Source organism: Heliangelus exortis, chromosome 1 (assembly GCF_036169615.1).
Source record: "Heliangelus exortis chromosome 1, bHelExo1.hap1, whole genome shotgun sequence".
Taxonomy (NCBI): Eukaryota; Metazoa; Chordata; class Aves; order Apodiformes; family Trochilidae; genus Heliangelus; species Heliangelus exortis.
In genome coordinates, this window is record NC_092422.1 from 149,219,721 (window position 1) to 149,241,235 (window position 21,515).

The following is a 21,515-nucleotide window of genomic DNA, read 5'->3' on the forward strand; positions in this document are numbered from 1 at the left end:
TCCCTTAACACACTGGCATGAGGGCAAGGATCTCCTCTTACCCCAGTGCTCTTACTGGTATTTTTAGGCTGTGCTAATTGGCACTTCCGCTGTTATAGCAGAGCCAGAAGCTGACACTATTCCACTGTGGTAATTCATATAGAAAAATATTATTAAACCAAACCACTGTGGAAGGAGGAAAGACAAATTAACAGGCTGAGCCTTGGCTCCTCATCTAGGAAGCAAGACTTCAATCAGCATCACCACATCCAGTTTGTGCAGTGTCTGTGGCAACTCACCTCAGGTGATGATCGGCTCTACTGAACTTACTGGAAAGATTCCCACTAATATTGTTGGAACCAGAAATTCACCTGTCACCTCCAAACCTCAACTCTTCACTAGGAAGATGGAGAACCTCCCTTCTTCCCTGCTTAGACTAAGTTTTTTGGGTAACAGACATTCCTTTGACACTTGGCATAACAAAGACTGCTGCAGGCACCAGCCATAGCACTGAGTTATTATTTATTACATTATTACATTACTTTATTACATCAAGCTATTCCACCACTGCAAAACAGCTCCAGTAGCAATTTGCCTTTAGATCCTCCCCCTAGCACATTGGAAAAACCTAGAGAGAGAAGAGGAAGAATTTCAGCATTACCTGGTACCCATGGACAAGAGTGGACTGCATCTCTTTTAAGATGTACAGAAAGTAATGCACTCCCAACACTTCCATGATTTTAGTGAGAGTGTTACGGGCAATGTCCCGGATTTCCTGAAATCTGTTCCTCAGAAACGTGCAGACTTTCAGCAGGATGCTGGAAACAGAGACACAGATTAGGTCCCCCCCCTAAACAGAGCAGAACTAATGACACTGCTAATTTAGAAGGCTCCTTTTACAGCCAGAGCTATACTCACAGCCAGCCCCAAACAAAGGCTTTACATTCACACACACACAGGACAGTAGTCCTTCAAGGCACTGTCCGTGCCACCACTATCTTCTCCCGAGCTCTGCCACCCCTACCTCTGCAACTTGCTTCACAGTGCTGCTCCTACTTAAGGATCTGCCAAGTTCCTTTCAAAAGGAACTTTGAAAATTCAAATATTCAAAGGGTTTTACATAATTGCCCAGGTGGCCAAGAAGGCCAATGGCATCCTGGCCTGGATCAGGAACAGTGTGGCCAGCAGGTCCAAGGAAGTGATTCTGCCCCTGTACTCAGCACTGGTGAAGCCACACCTCGAGTCCTGTGTCCAGTTCTGGGCCCCTCAGTTTAGGAAGGAGATTGAGGTCCTGGAGCAGGTCCAAAGGAGGGCAACCAGGCTGGTGAAGGGACTCCAGCACAGATCCTATGAGGAGAGGCTGAGGAAACTGGGGCTGTTCAGCCTGGAGAAGAGGAGGCTCAGAGGAGACCTCATCACTCTCTACAACTCCCTGAAAGGAGGTTGTAGCCAGGTGGGGGTTGGTCTCTTTTCCCAGGCAGCTCTCAGCAAGACAAGAGGGCACGGTCTCGAGTTGTGCCAAGGGAGGTTTAGGTTGGACATTAGAAAGAATTTCTTTACTGAGAGGGTGATCAAACATTGGAATGGGCTGCCCCGGGAGGTGGTGGATTCTCCATCCCTGGAGATATTTAAAAAGAGACTGGATGTGGCACTCAGTGCCATGGTCTGGTAACTGCAGCGGTAGTGGATCAAGGGTTGGACTTGGTGATCTCTGAGGTCCCTTCCAACCCAGCCAATTCTATGATTCTATGATTACTTCAAATGCAGACAGAGGGGAGTATCATTAGGAAATTAAGCTTTCAATAGAAGTATTTAAGGACTGCCCCTCTTGGATTTAGTCTTGTACATAACCATAGCTTGAGAAAGATGCCTGCACTCATTCCCAGCACAATGAACAGCATTTAAGGAGCTCTGACAGCATTTACCTTGGCAGGTTGGCTTCCATCACTTCTCTGGGAAGACACTGCATCATCCTGACCATTGCAAAAGCTAATGGAATACGAACCACCTCTTCATCATTCACAACGTTGGATTTAACAAGCTTGTGCTCCTCATCTCTTTTAACCTTTTTAAAACAGAACAAGACACAATGCACTTCCAATACACATAATCAAATCCAGCTTTTCTCAACAAACCAGACAAGAAGCCCACAGGTCAAGCTGCTGTCCTCTGTTGACTACAGGAAAAACCCACACAACTACAGCTAAAGCACAGGTGAGATGAATCCCTGCATTTTCAATAGAGAAGCTAAGTTGGGTGCTGGCAAGTGGCTGAGAATTTTTCAACAGGCTGCACAAAATTAGTCATTTCATTTGTGTGGCTTAACTCAGTTCTCAGCAGGAAAGTGAAGACACCCTGCACAATGACCAGAAGGTCTGCCAGTAATCTGCACAGCACAACAAAGAGGATGAAGCCTCTTTTGTGCTTTCAGGTGGTCTCTATCCAGTTGTGCCTATTTTTTTTTCTAATGTGCTGCATTTCCCCTGGGCTTTTTGAAGTAGCACTCCAACCCTTAGAGTAGCTGCACAGGCTTGCAAAACACCTTTCCAATGCCAACTCCTCACCTTTGCAATAATACACCTGTGTAATTTAGGTAAGATGTTGACTGTAACTGTATCTTGAATGTGTTTGATGAGATTCTCCAGCTCCTCTTTATTTCGGGGTAAGAAAGAAACAGGTTTGGCCACTTGTTCAGCATCTTCTGATGTCTCAGCTGCTTGTTCAGGTTCTGTTGGCTCCTCAGGGAGATTCTTCCCTTTGTTTTCTTCAGCCACCTCCTCTTCCCCTTCACTCTGTTCCAGCTCCATGGCTTCTTCACCCTCCACCACAGGGTCAAGGTCCATGGCAATAGCTTCTGTCACATAATTGTCAAAAGCATAGGTAATTATTAGGAAGCCACAAAACCTGAGCCCTTAAAGAGACTCTTGTGATGGCTTTGGTCTGGACAAAGCTCCTACCAATCATCAACAACAGCAAACACTTACTAAGCATCAGAGTTCTGTTACTGGATAGAGAGAATGCCAGACTCCAACAACCACCCCTTAGGAATAGGCTTAGACTAGTTCTTTGGCCATCAACAGACAGCTTAGAAAAGGTCAATATGCTTGAACCTTAGAGAAATACCATTCACTTACATTTGAGAATTTCACAAGGCAAGAGGTACTGAAAAGCACAGCTGTGAGACACCCTCCTCCCCCCCAAAGGCTGCAACATAGGTCACCACACCAGTGAAGAAGCCAAAGGTATAACTACTTCACATGAAGAAGTGAGGGAAGCAAAGACAAAAGACAAGGTGTATAGCACCTGGTTAGGCTGTGGATAACAATGAGAGAAGCCAACATCAAGAGTAAAATTCAGACATGGCAATGGGTGGGTGGGTGTGGACCCTGGAGAACACTCCAGATTTGCATAAAATCTGTCTGGGTTGTTTCGGTTTACAGAGACCTGAGAAAGAGAGGTAAGGTGGAGATGGTTCCCCCCACCTTGCCTCATTCTATCAGCCAACAGCAGGACAGTCTGCATTGCTCCCAAGGAGGTAAGTCAGAACTAGCTTTCCAATATACACGTTTAAAAAAGCTGTGAATAGCTGATCTCGAGAGTAAAACACGAAACTTTGATTAGTTGCACTCTGAGCAAATAAGAGACAGTGTTTCTACATGTACAATCTGGAGCAGAAAGCTCACCTTGGTTCTCAACAGTCACAAGCTGCTTTTCAAGTGTTTCGTGGTCAAAGTGAAAGGCTTCCAACACTGTCTCTAGCAAGCTGCAGAGGGAAACACAAAGAGAGATGAGCTCTTCACCCAAAAAGGACAAGTTGTATAGACCTACACAACAGAAAACTTTGAAAGAGCTTTTTAAAAATTTCAGACTCTGTGACAGTGAAGCTTAAGGAGGTTTATCCTGAAATAACCCAGGAAATAAAAAATGGTTGTTTTTTAGCAAAGTACATTCAATGACCTATCTCACTAATCAAACCTTACAGATAGTACTGTCTGTCCAGGAGCAGAGTGAACCTGACAGAAGAAGCTGCTACTGCTTCTCAAGTGAGAGAAAGCAATGACTTGCTAATCCATCAGAGCTCAGACACATTGAGCTGCAAGGCCATGTCCACTTCCACTGGCACAAGTCCATCTCAAAGTCAGAGAGACCTATCCCAAGGAAGAAGCTAAAATCTGTATGGTGCTCCTTAAGGCACTGAATTTAGCCTCAGCAGTCTTCAGAGATACCTAGAACAGCATCACTCACAGTACTTACCTGACTCCCAGCTTTGGACTGATCTGTCCTGTTTGCAGGACATGGATGAAATGCTTTAAGTGGTACAAGTAGGCTGACCATGAGAGATGTTGGCAGACAGCTCCAACAACTTCAACCGAGGCTGTTACCATGTTTTCATGCTGCTCAGAAGATAGAAATTCGGTTGCTGTTAGCATTCATGACAAATATGTGCTTAAAGCATACTTTACTCAAAGAAGCAAGAGCCAGAAGAAGCAATGTCAGTCTAGTGGGGATGCTTGGTATTCAGTTTTTAGATCTCCTCTCAATCACCAGATAAAAAACAAGATCACAGCTCACCAAGTAGATCTCCAAATATTTCTGCACACATTCAACTTTTCTCATGTAACTGTATCTCTGGGCTTCAAGATATCTAACCAGACACATGGCAGGCTGCTGGGGTATGCTGATACAACTAGTAATATACATCCTGGAGTACTGTGTCCAATTCTGAAGGCTCCAACACAGGAAGGACATGGAGCTGTTGGAGTGAGTTCAGATGAAGGCCACAGAAACAGTCAGAGGACTGGAGCACCTCTTATATGAGGACAGGGTGAGAAAGCTTGGCTTCTTCAGCCTGGAGAAGGCTCCAGAAAGAGAGCTGTTCAGTACCTGAACTACATGAAAGCTGGGGAAGGACTTTTCATAATGGTGTGTAGTGACAGGACAAGGTGTAGTGGTTTTAAACTGGAAGAGAGAAGATGTATGTAAGAGATTAGAAAGAAATTCTTCAGAGCGAGGGTGGTGAGACACTGGAACAGGTTGCCCAGGGAGATTGTGGATGTCTCATCCCTGGAAGTGTTCTAGGTCAGGCTGGATGGAGCTTTGAGCAACCTGGTGTAGTGGGAAGGGTGGAACTAGATGATCTTTAAGCTGCCTTCCAACCCAAACCATTCTATGATTCAATCATCATTTCAGATGTGAAATGTGTTTGCTTCTTTACCAAGGTTTCCATGAACCCATTTTTTCTCCCACTGGTATAAGAGTGACTGCAGTTGCCCTGCTGAGGGGCACAGTCTGTATGGCTGCAGGTGCTGGGTTCTGTGCCTAAGGCCTAATTGTTTCAGCATCAGACAAATACTTCTGACAGGAAGCAAATTAGACATTTGCTTGGTCTGACACTGGCAGCTCTGCTGGTCTCCTGATAGCATGCAGAGAACTGTGCAGAAGAGTGAAACCTTGCTCTTCCAAGTTGCAAGAAGGAAGTCTTGACACATTTACATTACAAGTAATTTCACTGCATATGTTTTGAATAAAATATATGGAAAGTGACTAACAAAATGTCACCTTCAGACTTCAATTACAAAGCTACTAATGATTTCACAGGTTTTCAGCCCATTCCTGCAGTTCCCACGTAACTCCAGAGAAAACAGTATTTATTCCCACCTCAAATACTATGCACAGCCTGTTCTCCCCACCACACAAATTCTGGTGCCAAAGAGTGACTAATCTCACAGCTGAACAGAAAGAGAGCAGTTTGGAGGCAGGATGGGAAAAATAATAACTCAATTACAAAAAGTGCAAACAAATATAACCCCAAGTAAAAAACAAAACAAAAAAAACCCAAACAAAAAACTCAACCCCAAAACATGGGGTTAAGTGACCCATCTTAGAGAAACAGGACAGGTTTCGGGACAGGATCGGGACAGGACAGTCCTCCAAATCCTTTCTGCCACCTAAAGCAGAGCACTCTCATCTTTTAAAGATGAGTCTTTTAAAGCAGTTAGTCTTATAATAAGAATGGTACACAAGAAAGGTGAAAACGTTCAAATGGATGCATTCGGTTTATAAGCCTACCTTTAGCATTTTTTCATTAAATATGGCAGTAGTAGCATAAGGCATGATGTAGTTCTGCAGGGATTTGGAAGACAGTATAAGCTTATTTTCTGTGAGATGCTTTGCCAGTTTCCTCAGAGCTCGTGCCCTCCTGTGAATCTGAGCCAAACATAAAAAAGACAATGAATGAGGTGGCCCCTGAGTGACAGCAAGCACGAAGGAATACATACATTCAGCAGTTCTGAAAATGCCTCAGTTTTAAGTAATAGCATAAGCATATTACTGTCATTTCCCAAGAACAGGCTGTGCCCTGTCCCTTCAATCTCTTTGCTTTCAGTAGACTTTTGCTACAATAAATATTCCAACTCGATGGGAATTTCACTGTGAATTTACATAGAACTGTGCTATGTTCAGATATCAGACAAAGGAGGCAACTGACACAAGGTAGGAAGGTCTGATAAAATTACATGGAAAAAATTTAGGGTTTACATACAACTGCAGATATAGCAAAGGTTCTCTTCCATTGCATCTCCGAAAGCAGGAGAAACACTGTATTTTCATATTGCAAGGAAAACTAGGAGACCAGGCTTTGTGCAACATTTGTATCACAAAGGCCTGAGAAGGAATAGGTTGTTGAGTCTCCAGACAGAAAGTAGCAGTGAATGGGCTACTAAAAACAGAAAGACATGTTCCCTGACCATGTCAGAGGGATCCCCAGGACACTGTTGCTGACTGTGGGATGGATCATGCACAGGTTTTAAGGTGGAGTTGCCTACCCAAGATCATGAACAATGACTTAAAATTAAGCCAATTCTTTTTAGCTAAATTAGGAAGAGGTAAAAAAATGGTGCTGCTAAATCTCAGAAGCAAGAACATGATTTAAAATCACCCATTTGATGATGTCCCCATCCTTTTTTTCAAAAAAAAAAAATCAACAAAACAAACCTAGCTACAATATCTTATGACATAGATGCTCTGGTAAACATTTCCCCTCTGTAAAATGCTTTTACTTTGGCAGTGAGAGAGAGGCACTAGGGGATGCCTATTGCCTTTTACCTGCATATGTTTCATGTTCTCAAAGAAATCCATGTCAGGATCATGGCGATTGGTCAACTGGACCAAATCCCGGAATTCAGGATTTGCAGGGAATGTTTGAATGAGGCAAGAAAGCAATGATGTGTAGTCCTGTTGGATGCTCTGAAAACAGCAAGCAGCAAAGGTTAAATACCCCTCAGAGAGGCTGCTACAAACTCCTCAGAACAGCAGTGCAGTCATTTACAGTGTTTCAGGCTTAATCCTATTCTTCAGTAACAGTAAATACACCTGTATTTTGGGCTGCACATATATTTAAGTTTCCCCTCCAAAGAACAAGCTACAGCTGAGAAAAGCTGAATAATGGTCAAGAAGCACGAAGCAGTGGAGTGCTATAACTTAAGATTTTTTAAGATTTCAAATGAAGGGTAAGTTTGATTACAGTGGGTATCTGCATTTCCTATCCCAATCTATCAGAACTCTCATATGCCCTAACATCCCGAAGACAGCTGGAGATGTGTAAGTAGATGGCAGTGCCTCACCTCAGTCTTACTCTTCAGCCCCCTTCTCACAGACTCCAGGAGAGTGTGCTGGATTAGCTCTTTGTAGTCATCTTCTGTGTGTTCAATTTCTGCCAGTCGGTGGATAAAACTGGTCAAGCAAAGGCTTGCGTTGTCACTAAGTGCCATATCCCCTAGCTGAGAGGAGCAAGAAATTGGACCATGTGAGTCTGCCTATGACACCATTTTCCCCCCAAAAGACTGGACTGCACAGTACCACTGGACACAACATAAAAAAAGCCTGTAGAGATCAAATAACTTGAGACCCTTCCTGTAGAAGTTTTCTAACCTTGAATTAATAGTCACCCTTCCAAAAAGGAAAAATGCTTTTAGATTCACCAGCAGGCCCACACAACCAGAACAAGTAGCAACAAAAAGCAGCAGCCTTTCAAGACTGTAACATGGCTTTTCTACAGCACAGATTGATCAAAAAGTTCCAGGGCTCACAGGGTGCACTGTGCTTGGGGGAGCAGTCTTACTGCACTATGTTTGCCCTTCTGGACACAGAGATGAAAAGGCAAGTGGAAAAAAAAAAAAAAAAAAAAAAAAATCAAAAAAGTGTTTGGAGGAAGACTAAAATATGCCCTCTGAATATTTTGCAGTGTCAAAAAAACCTGAAACCAAAAGAGCCAGTGGAAATAATTTGCAAGTTAGATTCATCATGGTGCACAAAGCAAGAGAAGGAACACTGAGCCAACCTGGATGGTATAGAAGCAGTTGTGCATAACGGGGATCAGGAAGTTGATATCCACTGCCTGCATTTCTTTGATGTAGGCTGTGATGGACTGGAATGCTGACAGACGTACATCGAAGTCGATGTCATCGAGATGCCGCTGATCAAAGGCATTCAGCTGAGAAAGAGCAACAAGTTGTTCATGGAAAAGGCCAGAAACATGACAATACAATGCTGGGGGGGAAAGTAAGCAAAGAAACTCTGCATACCTTAACAACATCAGTAATATACTTCAATTCACTGTCCAAATCAGATAAAGTCTGAAACAGAACATAAGAGAAAATAGGTTTAAGTCTTATAGTTGTTAAAAATTTGGAGAACTCAAGACTTCACCACTTTGGACAAAATGTAAGGAAAGCAACAGAATCAATTTTTCTCTTGTTAGAAGCTTCACAGGAGCCATTCTGTGCTAATTTTGCACTAATTGAAAGCTGTGTGTTATAAGTTCCTAAGCTTCAAACTATCTTAGACTGAGTGTTTCCTTGGTTTTCCTGATGATAAAAAGGTTACACGAGTCACTTCGAAGAACTACAGACCAGCCTGAGTGCTGTAAATATGTGATAGAAGAATACAAATAAAACCAATCTTCAGAATGCTGAAAATAATTCTTATTTCAAAAAGAAACAGGATATACTACAGATGAAGGGTTCTTTATTTGGCTTCACTTATACAAAAGAACCCTGTTGATGCCCATATCAACCAGGCTGTTAGCCAAAACTTTTACAAGTCTTAGCTCATCAATTTCTATCATATGCAATTTTGTTATGTTCCCTTAACATAGATTTCAAAGGTTTTTAAGCTCATATACAACAGAGATGAATTAATTGTTTTTTTTTCTGGGTCTCTTAGAACAAGTAAAAACAGCACAAAAAGACATGTAAAAATGCAATACCTGAAATACCAAGCACAATTTATGTCGAGACAGTTTGTTCTGGATGACAGAAAAAAGCTTTGCCAGTGGTTTGAGAAAGCTTGTAGGGTCTGAGCAATGCCTCAGCAAGTTCTGCACAGTCTCCAGAATGTCAATCTCTGTACCCTGAAAAAGAGATAGCTGCCAATAAATACTGAAACATCATAAGATTATTTCATTTCCTTAGGAAATATTTCAATAAGAGTGAACTTAACCATTTTGCTGTACTTTACTCAGATGACAGATATTGAATGAGAACAAAGAATAAGGAGAAGACAGTAAATGCAATACTCAGATTTCTCAGAAGCACTTGCAACCTTCCAAGTATAAAAAAGCACAGTGTTAGAGAGGAATGCCATCAAGATGGAGACTTCTTTTTTTTCTTTCCTCAAAGGATTCAAGGGTGATGAGAACTATGGAACTCTAAAAAGTAGTCTTTAAACTGTGAAACAAAAATTAACAGCACAGTATACTTGTACAATCTTTCTGGACAGAAATCATATATGCCCTCTGTGAACAGTTAAATAACCACCTGCAAAGCAGAAGCAGGTTGCTGCCCAGCAGTTCTTTCTCCAAATCTAAAATCTCTTGTTGAGCAACCACATACTTTTTAAGAAAAACAAGACCCAGACTTTGATTCAAGGATTTAAGCAATCAAGCTGAATAACCAATAGATTCATTCATTGTAGATGGTTTTGCAGAGAGGAAAACCCTAACAAAATAGTGTACCAATATCCTTAGAGCTCTGCTTCATTCAGCTGCAGCACATATACTTTGCACTGTGAGGAATTTAACATTTTAAGGAAGTTTCAGTTCCAAGACAAACTTCTGTACTCACAAGTACACTTAAGACTGGAAGAAGAGAACAGAAGCACAAAATATGGGACCATGTTAATATTACTGTACAATGTTTGCCTTTTATTTTGCAACAGACCTTTGTAGTACTACTACCTGTTACACAGTATATACTATGTACCCAACCATATGTATTTAAGCTGCTGTCCAGATGCTATGGCTTTGGATTTAGGGTGCAAAATACCCACAGTGAAGAACATTTATTTAAAACATTGCAAGGATTTAGATCGATTGACTATAGCAGAAAGGGAGACAAAAACTGTGTAAAAACTTCTGCAGATATTCTCCATGAAAAGGGGGAATAGCATCAGTCAAAGCATCTAGTGACACGTACACATCAACACAGAGTAGCAGTGTGCTGCACAGACTAGAAATATATGAAGCTTGATTATTATGTTTAATAGAGGGGGGTAAAGTACTTTCTACCTACCTGCTCCATGTTACTCTGATAAAGGAAAGGCAGGAGAAGGCTCACAAGCACTGAATTCTGACTCTTCTCTTGTATAAATTTGCTGATCCTGCACAATGAGACAAGGTAATTTACTATTTTATATCAACCCAATCACCAGTACAGAGCAGAGGAAAAACTCAGTCAGCACTAGTGCCATAACACAGGGCTTTGTCAGCCCATTCATCTGTACCCAGGCTAATAGAGTGTACCCACCAAAACCATGGTATCAGCCCAAGTATTCAGTTCTGCATGACTGTAGGCATTTCTGTACCTTTTCCTGTATTTAAAAGGCTTTGTGCACCAGCAATAGAAACACCTAGAAGCAGTTTCTGAAAACTTTTGCCCTCAGTCATTAGCAGCTTGCAAGGTCAATACCAGAGACAGGTTATTTTCAACTGCTCTAAATTTAAACAGTGTAAGACAACTGTTTTTTTACTTTGCAAAATATTATTAAAAGCCCCTTTCTTCCTCCCTCATTCCAACACTTTTCAACTGTTTTGAGCTCTCAAAATCACTTACTTGGAAAGTATACTCAGCTCTTTGCTGACTTGTGCTCTATACTTCTTCTTTTTCACCTTCTCCATATTTAGCATTGCTTTGCTGAAGTACTGAAGTATGGCAGGAACATGAGGCATAACCAAGCGACAACCCAGGCTCAGGGTCTCTGTAAGGGATACAATAGTTAGCAATACCCAACTCTGTGCTGCAAACAACAGAAGAGAAAGCCAACACTACACAAAGGGGGAAATACAGACAATGGAGGTTTTATCAGTGGAAGAAAAAAAAAAAATTGGTGGGAGTTATGAATGTGTGGGGCACCCAGAGACATGCAGCAGCACTTGCTGATGTGTCTGAACTGGAACCAAAGAAAGAACACACAAAGAATAAAAGCTCTCCTCACAGATCTCAGTACCAGCCTCCCTAAATGTGGGCTTATCAAGGAGGTTCCCTCACAGGTAGTAACTGTCTCCTAAAATGTCTGGAGCATTTATAGATACAATTTCCTTTGTTCTATCACTGATCTCTTGCACGAATCAAAGTTGTCATAACACAGGCACAGCAACAACTGCTCCCCCTTACACTACCTTTGAGTGCTACAGGTGAAAGATGGTTTCATAAAATCAAACACAGCACATCACCCTACCTATTACCACTCAAAGATAAAAGCAGTTAATGGCAGGTCTTTCTTGTCAAGGAGAAGAGACTGAATTATCAGTGATACATGTGCATATTCAGAGTGGACTTTCACATAAAACTTGATGCTAGGCTCAGAGAAGAAAGCAATGCAGTTCTTGAAGTTATCCTACCATTTAAAGCTTCACTGCCAAAACAGGTTGAAAACACAAGCATTTTCCCTCTTCATAAGGAAATTCCTCATGCTCAGGACCCCGACACTCAAAAGTGAATCTCACCACTCATGAGACAGGCAGAACTTTACAGTTCCCGAGCATGCCAAGCCAAATTTGTACATTGACTTTTTCATCCCTACTGGGAAGTCTCCTTCCCCAATATTCTCAGACAACCTCACCATAATCTAACACATTCCATGCAAAGCACCCAATGGGCCTCTCAGAGCAATCATGCAGGCATACCTTCTGTCACATCTCCAGTGGCCATGACAACACAGTCAGTCACGCTCAAACTGGAAACCTGCTCTGTGGGTTCAAAATCTGGGCTGTTGAGAAGGCTGTCAGCTATGTCCATCACAAGACTGGATGTGGCCTCAGACAGGTTCTTGGCTGATAGCACAGCGAAGACATTTGTCAGTATATCACACTCTGGGTGATCTGGACGCTGCTTGGCCAGCAAGGGGAAATACCTGATAGAAAGATTATGAAAAAGTTTGACTGAGAATTTAAGTTTAGAACTTTTAAATTATTTTCTGCAAAAAGGCACACAAAAAGAAGATGACTGTCTTCTGACAGGGAAAAAAGTGCAAAAATCACAGTGTTATGAAAACCAGAGGGAATGAAGGCTGGAGGTTGAGAGGTCATCAAATGCCTTTTCTTGCTTCACGATAGCATTATTTAAACTTAACCCTTGCTCCACAGATGTTTGTCCAAGTCTTCTAATAGTCCACTCCTAGCCTAATGATCCAATCCCATTTTTTACATGTTTATATACAAGTCTACAAATTACATGTCTTAAAAAAGATATTCAATACTTAAGCAAAGGAAAAGCAGTGTGTCTGTGGTATAGGCAAAAATCATTCAAGACAGCTGTGCTGGAGAGTGTCTGCATCTAAGAAAGCTCTCTTACAGCTTTCCATGTCAGAATCTCAGTCACAGACTCTGTGCTCAACCTGCTCATATTTTTTCATCAAACAGAAACAAATAAGGAATAAAAAAACCATGAATGACTGTAAAACTGACTTCCCATTTCCCTAGACTAAGAAGTCTTGATTAATGACACAGACACATTCTAAGAAGTCAGCCCTCCTCCTCATCCATCAACTAGGTTCAGGCAACTTATCTGTTTGGTTGTTCATATTTGGGAAAAGCAGCTCACCAAAAAGAGAGTAATTGCATAAATTGGAAAGCTTCCCAGCTGCCTCGGGACTGCTATCAAAAGAATAGCAGCCTACTGGAAAAAGAAAATAAGGATTTTGACACAATTATTCATAAGCTACTAGAGTAGTGTGCTCTTTGTTCCTTGAGTTTGGTGCACTCAGTAGTACTCATGCTTCTTTGCAAGGAGAACACTTACCTGGGATTCTTACTCCAGGTATGAATGAGTTTGAGCAGAAAGGTTGGAGCATACTGACTCTCTGAAGCCAACCTGCAGACCTAAAGGAGGCAAAAATCAGACACAAATGCAACACAAGTAAAAGATCCCTCTACAAGCTGTAGTTTAGCTTTTGTAGAAAAGAATTTAATTATCATTCTTCCAGCTCCCTCAGTATTTGTGGAACCACTTCTTAAGATTATCATAATCCTATTTACACATTATTCCAGCTACCATTTTTGTCCTCCTCCTGAAAGTGGAGATTTGCTGCAGATGTAGCAACCTCAGCTGCACACATCTATGAGATATCAGGCACAATACTCAAGACCCACTTCTCCCACACTTCCTATGCCCTGGCTGCAGCACCTGCCATTCGAGCATCTGCTCTACCTCCCCATGGCTTAAGCTGCTATAAAAGCACTGTCATTGCTCAGGGAGAGGCTCAAGCACAGCACAGTACCAAGGGAATGGGATCTTCTAACAAGGTTCTGTGTCCAAAACAACCTCACTTAAGAGTTGCCCAGCCTAAGGTTCATACAGTAGTAGCTGCTGCTCCTTCTCATGACTGGACACAGGCAAGAGACCCAATGCTCAGGTCTGGTTCCCTGCCCTCTGCCACTCCACACCTGGGGAATTTCCACCCTGACCACACCAGCAGTGTAATGTTATTGCTCTGCATAAAACAGCTTTTCTCAATGATGTAAAAGCCCAGCCCTGCAGGAATCTTGCTGTGTGAGCTAATGATATTGAGCCTCTGCAGCAAATCCTGAGGTATGAAGAGCAAAAACTCCACCTCCGAGTAAAACAGGTTTAAAACAAGGTTCTCCACGAATTCTCTCCACGAATTTTTAAACACCTCAGTACCATAGCCTTGAAAAAAGAAAGAAGTCAAACGGTACTTTTGCGAAAACCAAATCTTCATGGAGCTCTCTTGGTGGACACTCCCTCTAGAGGGAGCTTCTGAACCGTACAACCATCGAAGCTCCAAAACAAAACGTCAGGAAGACAGCTATGAGGACAACAGGGATTCTAACTACTTACCAGTAATTTCACATCTTGTTTAGATTTACTCAACCCTTCCAGACACAATGTTCCCTGAAAGCATAAGCACTTTGCTGACTTAAAGCCCAAACCACATGCTCAAAACTGCTTTGGGACTGCCATAAATGTTTAATGTTTTGCCACTGTGGCACCCTGGCCTTGGGAAAACGACATGGACACACCAGGAACATGCAACTCCACGCTGCTCAGCTCAGTGAAATACAGACCTCTATGCACTGTATATTTTATCCACTATTTGCCCTCATATACATACTACACATCATATATTGTCACTGGAAGAGCAGTGAAACAAGGCAGGAGTAAAAAATGTTTTGAGAAGCAGATCTAGGGTTTCACAGATCACAGCTGTTACTCCCAGTGCTCTCTGACAGTCTTTTCTGCTGTGAGGCTGCTGGACTTCTGGCTACTTCAGAAGTCCCAGTAGAAGAGCTCTGCTGGAGTCAACCCATCTTGTTTTGTCACCCTTTGGGTGAAGGTGACTGCCTTTAGAGCAGGGACAACCAGCATCTGGTACAGGCCCTCCCTGCTAACCTCAGCTGCTGTCAGTGCACTGACAGGGCCAGCACGATTTCATTTTCAATACTGTGTGCTCTCCCTCCTGCTCACAACAGCACATGTTCCCACATCAGAAGGGATCTGTACCCTGTGCCCTGTCACTGTGCCCACGCAGGACTCCCAGCAGGCAGGCACAAGAGCACACAGCCCACCAATAGATGCTGCTGGGTCCTTGCTTTCCTGCAGCAGCACTTGTGCCTGCAGTCCCCAACTACAGGCCCAATAAATGTAAGGCAGAAAAGTAGCAAAGTGCACCTGGAAATGACTAGTAGGATTATTTTTCTATCCTGAAGCACCCGAGGGAAAAGTCTGTTTCTGTGGTCAAAGAATAAAGAATTGGCATCCATTTTACTCAGATGAATTCACTTGTACTTCAGTCCGTGACTTGATTATCCCAGGACTAACCAGACATGAGTAATGAAACTGGCCTTGTCAGACAGATCAGAATGTCAGAATCTGTCCTGATGCCACTACCAATCTTGTGACAGTCATAGCTGACATGATAGACCCTGGTGCAGCTGGGGTTCTCTGCATGGTTCAGGTCACACACAAGGTGGTTTGGAAGAACAAGAAATACTGACCTGAGGCCATACAACTGCATGGAAAACCGCATCAATCTCTTCCACACTAAAGCTGTAGGTGTCATAATCAGAAAAAAACTCTGTCACAAGCTTAAGTCCAAGACGTCTCAAATTCTTCAGTGGATTGATCAACCTAGGTTGGATCTGTAGAAAAAAAAAACAAAAAACAAAACCCCAATAAGACCTTCCTAGAACAACTACCAACTGCGCGCTCTGAAATAAAACACAGCAATTCACTGACCACAGATACAACCTTTGCTGAAGCTATTACAATGCTGTTCTGTTTTCACCTGTAACTTGTTCACAGCAGGAAGCTACCTCTCACTACTGACCTGAATTTTCTCTAAGATGTGCCTGTTCCAGCACTTAGTCAGATACACAGAATTCCTTCAGCTCATCAAAATCCATGCTGACAGGTTTGAAATCAGCATGGATGAAGTGCAGAAAGCTACAACATTTCCAGCCCTGACACTTAAATTCTGTATTACCCAGGAAAGGACCCAAATTAGCTCTTGAAAGCAAAACTGTACTTTGCACACTGGTATCTCCTGGTAGGAAAAGAAATAAACAGACAAGGAGAAGAAAGAGGAATGGAGAAAGAATGTGAATCACCTCAACCAATAGTGTGTGGGGAAGTATAGCATTTGGTTACAGGAGGATGCTTCCTGTACTCATTTAGCACTTATATTCCAATGCCTTTCATGAGGAAAACATTTCAGTAAGGAAATAAGCTCATCATAAGTTACTCATACACTGCTGCATTCTGACTCTTCTCCTGGAAAACAGTATCAGCTTGAGCAACCTAGATTCTTTCCATACTGTGTGAAGCAGCTCACTACACAAACATGAGATATCTTCTCAAGTACAGAACGCCAGTCTCACAAAAAGCAGAGCCATGTCAGTACATAAAGGGGTTCCTCTGGGTCTCGAGTACATATCATGATACACCACAGAGAATAAACACTTGAATCTCTTATCATGCGAAGCAGCTTTGGTGTTAAAGCCTCACTGAAAGACATCACAATTATTTTCTTTGATGTACCTAGGGACTTTTGAAGATGCAACCCCCAACCATGCAATACACTGCTATACACTTTGCACCTAAAATGACAGGTAAAAAGACAAAGAGGACACGGTGGAAAGAAACCAAACATGCTCTTTTCCAGGAAGTCCCAAGATGAATGTGTTCTAATTATGATAATGATAATGTAAAGTGATCAGCTTCCAGGCAGCCTGTGAGCTGCTTCAGTGGTAAAAGAAAGCACTAACCAGACTGCTATAGCTCTAGCTCGAAGGTTGAAGGAGCTATTTTACAAGGTGAGGCCTTTAAGAGGGGATAATGGGACATTAAACTTAAATGGAGGCAGTCTTGGGAAAGGAAGAAACAATGTAAGGATTGCTAAAATAGTCCCCTTTACATAGCTAATTACAATGTGAATACCCCATCCCTCAGACAGACCCAATGTAAGGTCACAAGGAAAAGGGTTAACAGTGATTCCAGATTTCACAACCTGGGTTGGGGAATAGGAGACAGCATCTCATCTACGTAAGTGCAGGAGCCTTGAGATAAGGGAATAATAAATTTTTCTGTCTTCGTATGCAAAGTTAGGAGTGACAAGTTGACAAATTCCTGCTGTAATTTATTCTTTGTTACTACTCTGTGTGTAAGACCCGGGTTCCTTCTCAAAAAAGGTGCTAGCTTTTGGATTTACCACCTAGCAACCCTTTCTCCACAGAAATGGAACAAACCAAGTATCTCGATTCTGTGTGCAGATTGGTTTACTGGTAAATGTCCTCTGCTTTGTGACAACACTTACTAATTGTGAGCCCCAAGCTAAATAATTTTGGGTCTTCCAATGTTCCCATCTGCCATAGAAGCAGCCTTCTGAGATCGTGTCTTAGAGAGGCAAAGAAACTCCCTACTGAACAAAAACAGTAGGAAATGATAATTTAATAACTTGGCTTATAATGGTCAAAGTTGATACTTAACTCTCTAGGCAGTATCAGTCTGCAATAAATTACTCTAAAACTCTAAGAATCATTCTCTTCTAATCATTAGCCAATATAAACAGATTTTTCACACTCTTCTTTGAGCTTTTAACATCTCACAAGTTAATGAAGTGCTAAATTAAGTTCAGACAAAACACAAAGCCTGTCAAAGCCTGTCAAAATGTGACTATCACAGCAATGAATGAAGTCACTTTTAAAACTCCTTCCCCAGTATAAAATGAAGACACACATAATCTGTTGCTTAAGTCAGACTGAGGGATGCTGCTGCCCTAAAATTTGCTCATCCTCTTTGTAGATGAAGACAGTTACAAGATTCTGTGCAGCCTGAAGGCAACTATGTGACTTCAGATGCTGCCTGCAAGGGTTTGCTTTGTTTGATGGATTGTTTTCATGATAAGTTCTAACTAACCTCGTATGCTCACAGATGGGTCTTGGCAAGAACACACACATATTGACAAAATGTTCATTACCTAAAACCACTTGCTCAGTCTATCATCTCATAACTTCCTTCAACACCACTGTGATGATGATGACTGTGCAGTTGCTTGTTTCACATCTAATATATGATCAGATTATACCAGACCAGACTCAAGCTCTCCTTTTTTGCAGTTTGGATTGAAGCCTGGCTAAGGCACAGGTTTCAGAAAGACAGAAAAGCCTGGGTCAATCTCATAGCTTCCACACAGCTGGAAAATGACTCCTGAGCTATCTGGGCTAGAGCACAGGGATCTCTGCACTGCTCTCCTGGGCACAGGGCACCAGGAAGTCCACATGCCCTATCTTTGGGTGCAGTCAATCTTTAACAGAGCGTTACCCTCACCTGACCCCCTCTGCAGTACAGACAGTGCACAGTAAGGGGAAAAAAAATTCGTAGAGCTCTGAAGATTTGTGGCTCATTCTCAAATTGTCTCAGAATTATCATGAGACCGGATTAGCATGACTACTCCTGATACAGAGAGATGGATGTGCTTCCTTCTATGGTGCCTTCATGTCCCAAGGCAGGAGACAATCACTGCAGATAATCACTGTGACCATCCACAGGGATGAGCTACTCTGGGGCCCAGAGCCCCTGCAAACCACCTCAAAGACAGTTCTGCTCTGAAGCTCTCAGGCAAGGAACTTGAAATCTTCTCCTTCCCCTGCTCATGCTTTTATCCTTGCAGCCAAAAAGCTACACCTTTAAGGCCGATTTCAACCTCCTGCCAACAAGATCCTGTTACATCCTTGCAACAAATCATTTACCTTTCCTTCCTGTCCATCTGTCTACAGATAAGGCAGGCAGCTATGCACGGAGATCACCTGCAATTCCCTCTTCAGTAATTCCAACTAAAATTCAGTCCAAAGCAGTTTTCTGAATATGTTAACTGCACTGCCTGAGCCCTGAACACTTTCATAAAAATATCACTGGCCTGTATTTTGAGAGATAAATAATTGCTAAGCTTCACTCCATGCTCGTTTTAAGCTTATCTTGATCTGACCCAGTGAGGTTGTATACGTGCAGGCTGAGGCAAGAAGGAGGGGAAAGGAATTTAATTTACATGTATGTTTGGTTGTATGAATATCTGTACACATACATGCATATTATATCGTACCTTCTCTCTTTGCTGGAGGATGCAGGATACCACAGCTGTCATACAGAGCAAAATCTGTAGAATTTCAGGCAGATACTGACGGATCAAATGTCCCATGTTTTTCAACACAACTTCAAAACCATTGAAGAGACTATGCTGACGCCCAAGAGGCAGGACTTTAGCTAAATCCAGCTCTGACATACTGTGAAGCACTGCAGTATGGCAAGGCCCTGCAACAGGAAAAGGGACAGCAACTTAACTGGAGAAGCACCATGAAGATACTCAGTACCAAAAATAATCTTCAATGAAAAACACTAAAATCTGAATCTAAATTACAGTTACTCAGATTCAGCTTTTTGAAGAACAGCTTCAGGTCTTCAGCTTTCTGTGACACTCAGATGTCTCCCAGTGCTCCAGTATCTGAGAACTTTGCAGCCTCTGTTCATTGCCATTGCATGCAGCAAGTTAGCTCACAATGCTTACTCCTGGCCTAAACTACAGCTTACTTGTGCAGCTGTAACAAATCACACAATTTTTCTGGCCCTGTTGTACCTGTAGGACAGAGCAATCATGCTTTGCAAGGAAAAGCTCAGGGGAATCTCATTCCTTCTCAAAAATTTTACTTTCATCCTTCAAGGCGCTGTTAAAGACAAACCAAAGCACTAACAGCACTGGGCAATATTTATCCTCCCACATTTCTACAGGTCAGGAATTACAATTACCACGCCCCCAGGTTCTACTGCCTGTACTTACCATTACTGAAGTGCTTCACAGCTTCAAAGAGCAGATCCAAGAACATCCGTATCTCTTCTGGCAGTGAGCCAGCAAGAAATCTCAGGACGATGGACATGCGAGTGCTGGCTGAAGACTTGCCCTGTGTTTTGCTCCCTGTTTTGTTTCTCATTCTGCCATAGAGAATTCTTCAAGAGCCAAAAAGAGACTGCATTAGCTTTCAGCATACCATCTGTTTCCTGCTGTCTTACTCTACAGAAGAAACTCCATTTCATTTAAAAACATTCCCTAGTGAGAACAAACTGAGTGGAAGCCCCTCCCTTTAGGGTCTCCACTGAATTACTGCACAGTGCCTAAAAAGATCCCAATGAAAGAGACTACAATGGAAGCTCTGCTGGAGACTTTGCTTATTAAATGAGAATACCTCCAGGATAGCTTGAGGGCAGCTACTTCTGAAGAAGCAATCTGCATAACCTGCATCGATTTATTTTAATAAAAATAAGTGGTAATACTCAGTGAACTTAAATGATCTCACAGTTCCCTGTAAACCTTAGAAGAAAAAGTGTTTACTAAAATGCTGTTTTTTAAGAAATCATAATTTGCATAACACCTCACATAAACATGTTATCTCAACTGCTTAAAACAAGAAGCAGCAGTATTACATCTCTACTCATGGTACTTTGACATGAAATCATTAAACCTTCACTTGGTGACATACCTCATAAGAACAGGAATGAGATGTGGTCGATGCTCCATTTTCACTACTGCAGTCTCCTCAGAAATACTGAAATGGACTATTTCTTCTTTAAAGCTCTTGTCCTCCAGTAGCCTTTGCAAGTTCTCCCTAACATCAATAATGATTATTAGAGGGTAGGCAGGGGTTGTAAAAATAGACAAACAGACACACATCTGTATCAACTTACCTACTTATCTAATCCATAGTGTATATAAACCAAAGAACAATGTTGTCACTCTTTTATCAAAAGATATTTTAAATGTCAGCAAGTTCAGTTTTCCTAATTACATAGGAAAGCACCTCCTGGACACATTCTGAAGAGATTATTCAATGACAATCTACAGTTTTATGCTGTCACTTCCTCTGAGTGGTTATGCAGCATGAGTACAAAAAAACCTCTTTGAAAAGAATGCAACCACCAACACACACTCTCTCTAGGACAGAATTAAAGCTTTATCATTTTCTTGCAAATAAAAAAAGAGACACTGACCAACCTCAGGACCTTATTTCCAGTTTTAGCTAGGAAATATACAACTGGCTAAAATTAAAATTTATATGTGTCTTCACAGGCAAGGCCCTCTCTTTGAAGCAACTACCCCCAAGCAGGCTCCTGATATGACAGCAGGCTCATTCACCACACTAAAATAATATAAAAGCTCTTACTTGTATGGCAGGAGATGAGGATGCTTATATGTCATAATACAGTCAAGAGCTATTCTCTGTACATTCTGGTCTTGATGGGTCAGTAACTGCAAATGACAAAGGAAAGAAAATGAGGCCCAACCTAGAAGACAGAGAGCTTACTGAAAACAATGAAACAACCCAAAGGCTCCAAGCTCAAGCAGATTTTGGACTAACTTATCCAAATGGAATCAGGATGTATGTGTTGCCAGTATAAAGCCAAGACATGAATACATAAACTGCCACCCATAAAAAGCAAATATGGTTGCTAGCAGTTCTTACATACTTTGCCTCT

The 21,515-nt window shown here is 42.0% G+C and overlaps 1 protein-coding gene across 1 annotated transcript in view; it reads right to left on the reverse strand.

The window, feature by feature from the left end:
• Positions 1-21,515, reverse strand: part of UTP20 (UTP20 small subunit processome component) — a 65,479-nt gene that overhangs the window by 18,180 nt on the left and 25,784 nt on the right. The window contains exons 24-43 of the mRNA XM_071732945.1: positions 21,203-21,288; positions 20,522-20,647; positions 19,825-19,991; positions 19,093-19,301; positions 15,491-15,634; positions 13,275-13,354; positions 12,161-12,387; positions 11,088-11,232; positions 10,548-10,635; positions 9,245-9,388; positions 8,562-8,612; positions 8,318-8,470; positions 7,602-7,757; positions 7,084-7,224; positions 6,049-6,186; positions 4,234-4,373; positions 3,663-3,742; positions 2,544-2,833; positions 1,905-2,044; positions 641-797 (exon numbers count right to left, since the gene is read on the reverse strand). Coding sequence (XP_071589046.1) covers positions 641-797; positions 1,905-2,044; positions 2,544-2,833; positions 3,663-3,742; positions 4,234-4,373; positions 6,049-6,186; positions 7,084-7,224; positions 7,602-7,757; positions 8,318-8,470; positions 8,562-8,612; positions 9,245-9,388; positions 10,548-10,635; positions 11,088-11,232; positions 12,161-12,387; positions 13,275-13,354; positions 15,491-15,634; positions 19,093-19,301; positions 19,825-19,991; positions 20,522-20,647; positions 21,203-21,288 — 2,862 coding nt within the window. The remainder of the gene's footprint in view (positions 1-640; positions 798-1,904; positions 2,045-2,543; positions 2,834-3,662; positions 3,743-4,233; positions 4,374-6,048; positions 6,187-7,083; positions 7,225-7,601; positions 7,758-8,317; positions 8,471-8,561; positions 8,613-9,244; positions 9,389-10,547; positions 10,636-11,087; positions 11,233-12,160; positions 12,388-13,274; positions 13,355-15,490; positions 15,635-19,092; positions 19,302-19,824; positions 19,992-20,521; positions 20,648-21,202; positions 21,289-21,515) is intronic.